Below are 10771 nucleotides of genomic sequence, written 5' to 3' on the forward strand. Positions count from 1 at the left end.
GATGCACTAGTTTTTAAAGGGGAGAGAATGGTAGTCCCAAGTGCTGCTAGAGGGGAACTGCTCACTCAACAGAGCTTGCAAGTCTCTCTATTGGCCTCGCATGTCAGGGGTGAGGATTAAGAAGCTCAAGGCCCATTTCCTGAGACATGGCATACCTGAACAGCTTGTCACAGATAATGGACCACAGTCTAACTCTCAGGTGATACTGGTGACATTGGCATCCAACCAAATTTTCTCCCACAGATGAGTTACCATATTTCCTTACCCATGCTAATCGGCGCACATGCCTTCGGCGCGCACAGCTCCGCTATTAGGTAGGTTGTAATTTGAGCCTTTCTAAAAATTTATAATTATCTGAAAGAAATATCTCTGTAGCCTCAACAAACAAACATACAGGCTATAACACTATAACTTTATTTGGATAACAATGTAATTATACTGTAGGTGCCATAAAAATCACAAATTTTAATAATACACTGTAATGCCCGCATTTTAACTTATTGCTCATTCATCAAAATGGACTTGATAAGTGAGGTCAATCTTTGGCCATACATTGTACAAAACAGAGCTGTACAGTGTAGCAAAAAAGCTTGAAGGAAAATGCTTTAACAAAAGTTCCAAAGTCCACCAAGCAACATTGGCAACACAAACAACCACAAGTATATGTAATAATAATAATAATAATAATATATATTTAGCTTTACAAAATTCTCAAAGCTTTACAATCTTACAATTTTACATTCAAATCTTACATTCAAATTACATGCAGTATGAGAAACTCTAAAATTACAATAGATTTCTAAAGAAAAACAAGAAAATCTATATCCTGTATAATAATGCAAATAAGGTTTATACACTATACATAATAATAATAGTAATCTCTTTAAACTATATATAATATGATCTCTATACTCTATAGCACTGGCGGAACAGGTGTGTTTTAACTTTACTCTTAAAAATATCGAGTGATTCAGAATTCTTAATTTCTACTGGTAGTGCATTCCAAAGTTTAGGGGCACTGGCAGCAAACGATCTGTCCCCATAAAGCTTAGTTTTAGTTTTAGGTACAACAAGAAGCATTTGACTGGAAGATCTAAGTGCACGAGAAGGCTTATACAAAGTCAATAGTTCAGAAATGTAATCGGGAGCTTGATTGTTAAGAGCTTTATAAGTTAGCATCAAAATCTTAAAGTCAATTCTGAACTTTACAGGCAACCAGTGTAGTTGCTGTAATATGGGTGACATATGTTCATTCTTTGCAGCACCAACAATAAGCCTCGCTGTGGCATTCTGCACGCACTGGAGCTTTGAGATTTCCTTATCTGGAAGACCTGTTAGTAAACTATTTCACAATTATCACGGTCTAAATATTTTCTAATCCTACAAATCTTACTAATGGAAAAGAATGCGGACTTGCATACACTGTTAACATGTTTAGACAACATCAGATGTGAATCAACAAGCACTCCGACATCTCGGCCAGCTGGTGTTGGCGATATAGTATAACCACCAACATCAATACCAGGAAGAGTAATGCTTTGGAAACAAGAGCATAGATGAATTACTTCCGTCTTGTCAGGGTTGCATGCCAAACCATTAGAGGTGCACCAGATGAGAAAGTCCTTCACACAAGCTTCAAACTTAGATAGAACGGCAGGACGATCATCCGGCGAGCCCAAGGACACATATAACTGTGTATGATCTGCGTAAGTCATTACACTGAAACCATGGGTTTGTACCACATTCTCCAGAGCGGCAAAGAACAAAGAAAACAAAAATGGCCCCAGGACAGACCCTTGAGGAACACCATACTGAAGAGGATGATCGGCTGATCTGACATCCGCAATTAGTACTTGCTGGGATCTACCAATCAGGTATGATCTAAACCAGTTTAACACCTTCCCATCAAATCCATAACGGTGTTCCAAACGACTAAGTAAAACAGAATGTTCAATGGTGTCAAACGCCGCCGATAAATCTAGAAGAACAAGTACAACATCCGGGTGGTTGTCAATAGCAACAAGGATGTCGTTAAACACTCGTAATAACGTAGTTTCTGTGCTGTGGAAACATCGATACACAGACTGAAACTTGGCTAAAAGCCCATTGGGTATAAGATAGTTCAGCGTTTGCGTAGCGGCCACATGTTCGAGCATCTTCGATAGAAATGCAACGTTTGTGATAGGGCGATAACTCGGATATGCCTCACGGTCAAGGGACAGCTTCTTGATTGAAGGGTGAATTACACCTTTTTTAAGGGATGATGGAAATACACCAGATAGCAGAGAAGCATTGACAATAGAGGTGATGGCTGGAGCCAGGGCTTCAATAGAATGCTTGAGGACACTAGTTGGAGCAGGGTCTAATATACACGACTTAGTATTGGACTTCACTAAGAGTTCACTGATATAATGTACAGACACCGCAGAGAAATCACAGAATGTTGTCTGACATGATGGTTGACTAGGCGCTACTGACAAATCCATCGTCGCCACACTGATGAGTGCAAACTATCTTTCAGATTCACTATTTTTTCGGAGAAAAGGGTGACAAACTTCTAAGACAATCCCTGAGGCGAGTCACATGTTGGTAAGAGCGGGGCTGACTTGACCTTGAAAAGGCCATCAATCATTCTAAAGAGCTGCTTCTGATCAGATCCTGAAATTTGATTCTTGTAGTATTCTTGCTTTGTAGAATTTAACGCATCACTGTAAATGCGGCACTGATCTTCAAATATCTGGCGATGGATCTCTAAGCCAGACTTGACATATTTGCATTCCGCCTGGCGCTTAGCTCTCTTCAGAGACCTCAAGTTGTCATCATACCATGGCGAGTAAGGACGTAGTGTCACAGTACGAGTGCGAACAGGAGCATGTAATTCAATGAGATTGCTTAGAACCTTGTCATATTCATCAGAATACTTGGAGCAGAATACTTGGAAATGCATGTGATACGGTTGCCTGGTACATGTACATGTATGAACCAAGTAATTGAGAAAGTATGGTTTCTGTGGAGCCTGGAAGCTGTGGAGTCAAACCTTTCCTGCAAAGCTGGCCAAGCTTTCTCTTTGTTCCAACATGTTCCCACATGAAAACAAGAGTGTGCCCAGCAACAGAAATTTTTATATTACATTGTAACCCATTAACCCCAGGGAGTAATGCCAGACGATTTTACTCATCAACTGGAGGTAACCTAGGGACTTTGAGGTGTCATTGGGTTAAGTTGTCAAAAACTATGTCCCCTCCATTAACCCATGGACCCCTGAGAGTGCAGACTTTTAAAAGAGATTTTAATCTGTCGAACACCAGTACAAAAAGAAAAATACAAAGTCAGCAAAGAAACATTTTGTATTTAGAAGAAATAAATCATTCTTAAGAACAACCCACCCTCAAGCTAACATAAAATGAAAATTAACTCATCAGTTCTTGGCAAGAACAGGCAAGTCAAAGAATGTCCCCTCCCCTGGCCCAGTAGGAAAGAGCCATATATGTAGAAGGGCAACTCAGATGAAAACTGCATATAAAAAATTAATTAAAACTCACATCTTGCAGCTGGAAATGTTGAGCCTTCAGAGTTTCATAAGTAGTTCTCATTTTTTCAATCCTTATCTTTTGTTCTGTCACAACTGACTCAAGATTGCCAATCATGTCCAGTTTTTGAAGAATTTCCTCCTGTTGACCTGCCATCCTAAATTCTACAAGATACATGCAGACAAAATGCAAGTTTACATGTAATAGAAATGTTGCTCTCTCTTGATAGTGCACCTTAAAAATACTTTATTCATGTACATTACAGCTCAAATGTGAAGATCGCAACTCAAGACAACAGTGATAGATCCTTAGAGTCCAAGAGTCCCATCCACAAAACTGAAGATTTTCAACTTAAAGTGCTACCTGTACTATGAACAAGGAAATCACTTTTTTTCTTCACATTTTGACCCACTTGTACAAATGTAAAGCAGTGATTTTTATCCAAAGGCTGTTTAATTGAATTTGTGCATTTTGGATTTCACAGTCATCCATTACTTACATTCAAAACTGACCGACTGGACGTCAGAGGGTTGGATCTAGGGAAAAGTGACATCATTTACTCACTAGCTTAAAATTTTAGCGTCTAAATGCAGCTTGTTATACATGCAAAACACAAGTTTAAAAGTATGAAAGCCTGAAACTCCCATGCTGTATATTAATTCAGCTGCATACACACGGATTGCTAGTGAGTCTTTGACATAGTTTTGTCTAGGATCAACCTCTCCCAAGATCTTAAAGTTACTGTAGTAATGGCGGACCATTAAATGGGAAAATTCCACTTGAAATAAACAAAGTGGCTATTCGTACAGGACCCATACACCAACCTATATTAGCTATTCATACGGGAGTCTTCTTAGAATGATTATAACCTGTTCAATAACAACAGAGGCAGTGTGGCCCAGGGGCCTAGTGGTTCGAGCGCTTGCCTTGAGATCTGGATATCCCAGGTTCAAGACCCACTCTGACCACTCGTTGCATTTGATAGCCAAATAGCCAAATGGTTTGCCTCCAGCCAGTTGGGATTCTTAACGGTTGCTGTTGTTCTGTTCTGTCATTTCGTTGTGTTTCATTGGCCCTGAAGAGCCCCTATGGGGAGCGGTCAATTAAGTATGTATGTATGTAAGTACATGTAGGTATGTATGTATGTAATAACATTCTGAAAGTCTTACCTCGTCTTTAATTCTTTAGCTATCAAACAATGGCATCGGTGCCTGTTTAATTTCACGAAATACCTTGTCTGTTCGATGTCATCGGCCATCTGACCTGCCTTGTGTTTCTTGTATTTACAATTAAGTGTAAGCATCCATTTCAAATAGCCCTGATAAACCATGTTTAAGCCTAAGCACCCAATTTAAAACAGTTACCTTTCAATAACTGCATAGCTACAGTATCTCATTCAAGATTAGGGTTAGAACCTGCAACAGTCATTCTAAGTAGACTCCAGCATAAACAGCAAATAAATTAAAAGTCAGTGCACCAGTCCCGTACGAATAGATCAAGGCTAAATCAAGGCTTAAAACTTGGGTCACTTAGTGTTTAGTTAACATAGTTTTGAAATCAAAAGAAAAAGAAGAATTGCTTTTTTAGTCATAGTAGCACTTTTAATGTGAATGAAATGTATGGACAAGCTTGGGTTTAACTCTTAATAAGAGAGTCTGGGGACTATAATAAATAAGAGGCCACTATGTAGCCAACTTATTTCGCACAAAAGTTCACAACGGGAGATACCCTGCTAGCAGACAAGGTTAATCATCCTCGGAAAAACACTGTGGGATGAAATTATTCCTCTAAGGGAAAGATCAATGCAACTTACATGTAGAAAGCACTTTGCACGGGTCAATCCACACTGCACTAGTTCTTTCTTTCAGATTTTTTTGGCATGGTATCCGTTCTAACACTGACGAACTAACAGACTTTTTATGACTTTTTATATTAGAACTTCGAGCGCTTCAAGTTTGATTAACAAATTTGCTACTTCATAAATAAAGAGTAGCAATTTTGTACTCTGAACGAACATTCTCACCAATTAACAGATCACTAACTTACCCAAATTCTTAATACCTCAGCCCTACCGATTGTACTCCCTTTCTTGATGGCCCTTCTTGTATGCCGTCCTTAAAATATTTTACCGATATAAAGCTACAGCAATAGATTTTTAACGATGATGGCGTCCATCGCAACCGCCCGCCATTTTCCCATTCTCGTCCCCAGAGCCGCCCGGCCTTTCTGGCCACGTTGTAGTGCTTAGTCTCTAGTGGCTAGGAGGGCCGGGTAGCTCTGGGACGAGAACCATTTGAAACCCGAACAGGACGAGCGTGTTCCTTTTGCACGGAGTCACTGATTATTTACCACTTACAAACAAATTTCCGGATATTCCAGTGGAAATTTCTATCTTGTGAAAAACGTGTTCCATTTAACTCAAGGACGTTCTCGCAAAAATCTTCCCAAAATGTAATTTGTTTCATTTCTCGCCTGAATTAAAGTCATAAATAATAATTTTGTTCTTGGGCCATCGTAATTTGATCAAAAATAAGACACAAACGGCAGTGATAAACATATTGAACTTTTTCATTTTGATAATGACTTGACGTTTCGTATGTGCTCTACATACATTTTCAAAAGTAACCGTTGAAATTTAAAACAGCTATTTATATATAACAAATCGGATGGGGGGACTGGAACCTAGATTAAGCAAATACTTAACAGTAAAATATATAATAATAATAATTATAATAATAATAAAAACAGAAAAGATTAATAAAGCATCAGCTATTCACTTCCGACGTTGACGTTGAAAGCTGGCTCAACTTCTTGAATAAAGAAGGTCTCTTTTATTTTACAATGATAGTCAGTTTTTCCCTTCGCTAAAATATCAAAATGATCCCACTTGATGTTCCAGTCCCCTCATCCGATTTGTTATATATAAAAAGCTGTTTTAAATTTCAACGGTTACTTTTGAAAATGTATGTAGAGCACATACGAAACGTCAAGTCATTATCAAAATGAAAAAGTTCAATATGTTTATCACTGCTGTTTGTGTCTTATTTTTGATTAAATAATAATTGCTTATTCCAAAAATGAAAAAAAATTGGGGGTCTCCGACTTTGTTTCGGAGAAAAAGACAACTGAAAAATGCCTTAATTTCGATAGATGGGACATAATAACGAGATGTAGCCTCGTCTTTAATTGGTATAATTGCCTCTAGCAAGCTAATCTGGCAATGAACGGTCAGTACATGGCCTCTTACGCAAACGCTCTTAGGGATTCGTCACCCTTTCCTCGCCCCCCCCCCCCCCCTTCCCCGTCCGTGGGGGAGAAATGAATACGTGTCAAACGAACCCCAAAGGAAGTCTGCGGGGAGGCTAGTCAGTACACGAAAGCTCACGACATTGATAGCGATATAAATAAACAAAACGAAAACAAATAACTAAATAAAAACAAATAAAATTACAAGTCATATAAAAATAAATAAATAAAAACCGCCGACATATTAAATTATTACAAATACTTGAATTGAAAACATCAACGGAATCAGTGCATAAGGAAACAGGAGACAAAGCGTTCCAAGCGGGAACAGTTCTTACGAAAAAAGAAAACTTGTGCACGTTATTCTCTTTCTTTTTCACCTCCACAGTCTGCTTTGTCCAATTGAGAGTGTTAGTGATGTAGACCCCTAAGTATTTCTGGAACGTAACTCCCTCTGGGGGATGTTACATAGCGTGTACGAGAATGACGATGGCTTTAAGGATGATGGACATGATGTAGCATTTACTAGGGGCGAGGTTCATTTCCCACATAGCCGCCCATTCGTTAAGCTGGAGTAGGTCCTGCTGGAGCTTATCGTGGTCGGCTGAAGACTCAATATGGCGATACAGCACACTGTCATCGGCGAATAACTTGACACATGATGATACAGACGAGGGTAGATCGTTTATGAAGAGAAGGAACAAAATTGACCCCAGGGCATTGCCCTGGGGGACACCGGATAATACAAGTTCCCACTTGCGTGAAGCACCATTTACCACCACACGTTGTCTCCTACCAGTGAGAAAAGTCCACAGCCAGTTATTTAGTTTCCCAGATATGCAGTAAAATTCGGCCTTAAGGAGGTGGCTTTCGTGAGGCACAGTATCAAAGGCCTTTGCAAAATCGAGGAAGATCACATCGACCTGGCCATGGATGTTAAGAAGGCCTGCACACTCATGAATTACCGTAATTACCTGGGTCTCACACGAAAGTCCTCTCTGAAAGCCATGCTGGGAGATGACTGAATTTCCACTAAGATGGCTACAGATTTGCTTAGAAATAATGTGTTCCATTCTCTTTGCAATAAGAGATGTTAATGACACAGGTCTGTAATTCTTAGGGTCAGCAGAATGCCCCTTTTTAAAGATAGCAGTGATATTTGCATCTATCCAGGCTGAGGGTATAGTGCTGTTGATTGGTTGAAGAGGGAGGCGTGGATAAGGGCCGACTGGAATGTACTAGACTCCTTAAGAACCCGAGCAGGGATTTGATTTGATTTTCTCACAAGCCTTGTCAGGTCTGATGGACTCAAGCAGCTTCTGAATGCCGGGGGCGGAGAACGTTATATCCGGGATATCCTGGTACGGAGATTCGGGGAGTACTGGAATGTTACTTAAATCCTCACGTGTAAACACACTCTCGTATTGTTCGCGCAAGGCTTCGGCTTTTTCGACACATACGTCGAAAATCATAAAAAATAATATGTTAGAGTGAGTGTTTCTGTGCACAGAAATATAGGAGTGGGTTTTTTAGATAATAGACCTTTTCCTTGTACATTTTGTTTTCCTAATACAGATCATGTGATAATACTCAGGAGGCTTGGTCCTTTGCTTTGTTCATTAAAAAGAGTGTATGCAGGCATATTCATGCTTGCATGCCCTCATTTTAATGAAAAAACAAAAGACCAAACCTCCTGAGTATTATCACATGATCTGTATTGGGAATTCCATACCGCTGAGGATGTCGTAAATAGTAGAGTTAATCCTCAACGAGCGTTTTCGCAAGCGCTACCCGTTGTAACCACTTCCGGAATTCAGGACACAAGGAAAGAACAATCGTAAAAATTATAACTTCTTACAGTGTGATTTTTTCTCATTTCATCATATTTTGTAGATTGTAAGAGGATTAAGTGATTCATGTTTCAAAAAATAGGGGTCACCGATGATCTAAAGGAGTAAAATCGATGTGATGTTGCGAAGCTCTCGGGAAATTTCGTTTGTCACGTTTTTACGTGACCTGTAGAGAGAGGAATGGAAACCAAGACGGGTCGATGAATGAAAGGTTTTTTCTCGAGCATAGCAACGAAGTTTCAAGCAGGCGTTATCTTTATCTGGTCAGTGTTTTGTATCATGTCTCTCCATTGCCGTTATGCTCATCTTCTGGAGTGTGGTTTCTCTGACTGTTTCCTCGCAGGTCCACACTATTCAAGTGGGTGAGGAAGAAAATAATATTCTGCTCTATTTTCATGAAAGTAAAGGAAAAGAACTTTTAAAAGTTGCATTCATTTTGAACTAAGAAGTTCGTAACGTAATAAAAACATTAAGAAAAAAACAGCCCCATTAAAGTGCCCATAACCCCAAAATATTTTTTTCGCTAAAATGAATCTTTGCACCTGTTCGAAACGCGTCGCGGCTATTCTTCCTTTTTGTAACAAATCCTTCCATTTTAGAGGCTTCGAAAGTTGCGAAAATCGAAGCATCTTTTGTTCACGACCGAATTAGAAGGGGCGTGGGTCTATTCCTGTTTTTACGTCACAAACTGATTTACATTGTATTAACTCTTTGTAAAAATGCATGCAAAGTAGGTAAAAGTAAAAAGTAGATTGTGACGTAAAAACAGGAATAGACCCACTCCCCTTCTCACCGTGAACAAAAGATGCTTGGATTTTCGCAACTTCCGAAGCCTATAAAATGGCAGGATTTGTTAGAAAAAGGAAAAAATGGCCGCAATGCGTCTCGAACAGGTGCAAAGATTCATTTTAGCGAAAAAAATATTTTGGGGTTATGGGCACTTTTAGTGTACGCTAAATACGGCTTTAGAAAACCACTAAAATACATATTTATAAATTATCCATGATTTGGAGTCCAAGAAATAAAATCGAACACAAATATGATGTCATGTTTGTTTTCTGCGAGACAGCTGACCACCACTTACAAGGGGTGGGAAATTTGATCGCTAGCCTCGATTTCATGTTACGTTTCCACGTGGGTTGATAAATCATGGCGAAGACAAACTTGGATGCATTCAAAGGTAAAGATTCCGCACTCGTGGCTGATTGCTTGAAAAGCAAAGGCCTACAGAAAGAGCGCAGCTCCGTGCTCGCCGAAGGAGCGCGCTTGCGAAGCACCGTAGTTACGAAAATATGGTAACCCATCCATGCGAGAAAATATGGTTTACCGTACGTCCGTCCACCCCTCCATGTATGCCAATGTCACCAGTATCACGTGAACATATCACGGGCTCACGTTTAGAGCTCATCGAGGAGGCAATACTCCAGCTGGCACTCTATCTAGTTTACAGCATACATCTTTGTTATTGGACATCAATGTTCTGGTCAATTGACACCTGTCAAAACAAGGTATCCGCTGACCAGTATCATGTTCATATCGCGGGCTCAAGTTGGATCTTATCGAGGTCACCTTTTTTTAAGTTTACCGCTGACCAGGAACTGGTTGTTGATTGGATCGCAGGCTCAAGCCAGGTCAGACACGCACACCTGAACATAAACGAAGCTTATTTTTTAAAGCTCTTTCTGTGGCTCGACGCGGCTACACGGCAATGCTACGTCAACAAAAGCTCTTGACAGTGGACGCTTTTCGTGTTCAGGTAGAAAACGGTTTGGAAAATATTTTTCCTGCATTTTTCGCTGGTTTCAATCCAGGTTTGACATAATATAGCTGTGATCAGGACATACTGGTGGCTACGTAGTTATTCAAGTTAAGGATTGGAGGGATTTAAACTTGAAGCTGAGTGTTTATTTCTTATTTGTTTAGTGCTGCTTTTTGCTCTGAATTGCAATTTTTGGCATAAGTCGAATCTTAAGAAGATTTTTAATTTTGAATCTGATAAAGTTGCACGATGCCTGGACGGCCTATGACAGAAGAACAGAAACGAAAGAACAGAGAAAGAGAACAAAAACGACAAAACAGTACAGTAGTAATAGCTAAAACTTGAAAAGAAGTTAATCCACAAATTCTTTTCTTGGACAGTAAACC

At 39.6% G+C, this 10771-nt stretch overlaps 1 protein-coding gene across 5 annotated transcripts in view; it reads right to left on the reverse strand.

Moving 5' to 3' along the window:
- Positions 1-5739, reverse strand: part of LOC138043289 (centrosomal protein of 83 kDa-like) — a 229491-nt gene extending 223752 nt beyond the window's left edge. For 4 of the 5 annotated variants that reach the window (XR_011131224.1, XM_068889483.1, XM_068889485.1 and 1 more), the window contains exons 1-2: positions 5577-5739; positions 3543-3694 (exon numbers count right to left, since the gene is read on the reverse strand). Coding sequence is in view for 4 of the 5 variants with exons in the window: in XM_068889483.1 (XP_068745584.1) it covers positions 3543-3686 (144 nt within the window). In the remaining variant the exon portion in view is untranslated. Of the gene's footprint in view, positions 1-3542; positions 3695-4029; positions 4067-5576 lie in introns of all 5 variants that reach the window. The other variant, XM_068889484.1, reaches the window with a different exon arrangement.
- Positions 5740-10771: the final 5032 nt, after the last annotated feature.

This window comes from Montipora capricornis, chromosome 3 (assembly GCF_036669925.1).
Source record: "Montipora capricornis isolate CH-2021 chromosome 3, ASM3666992v2, whole genome shotgun sequence".
In the NCBI taxonomy this organism is placed as follows: Eukaryota; Metazoa; Cnidaria; class Anthozoa; order Scleractinia; family Acroporidae; genus Montipora; species Montipora capricornis.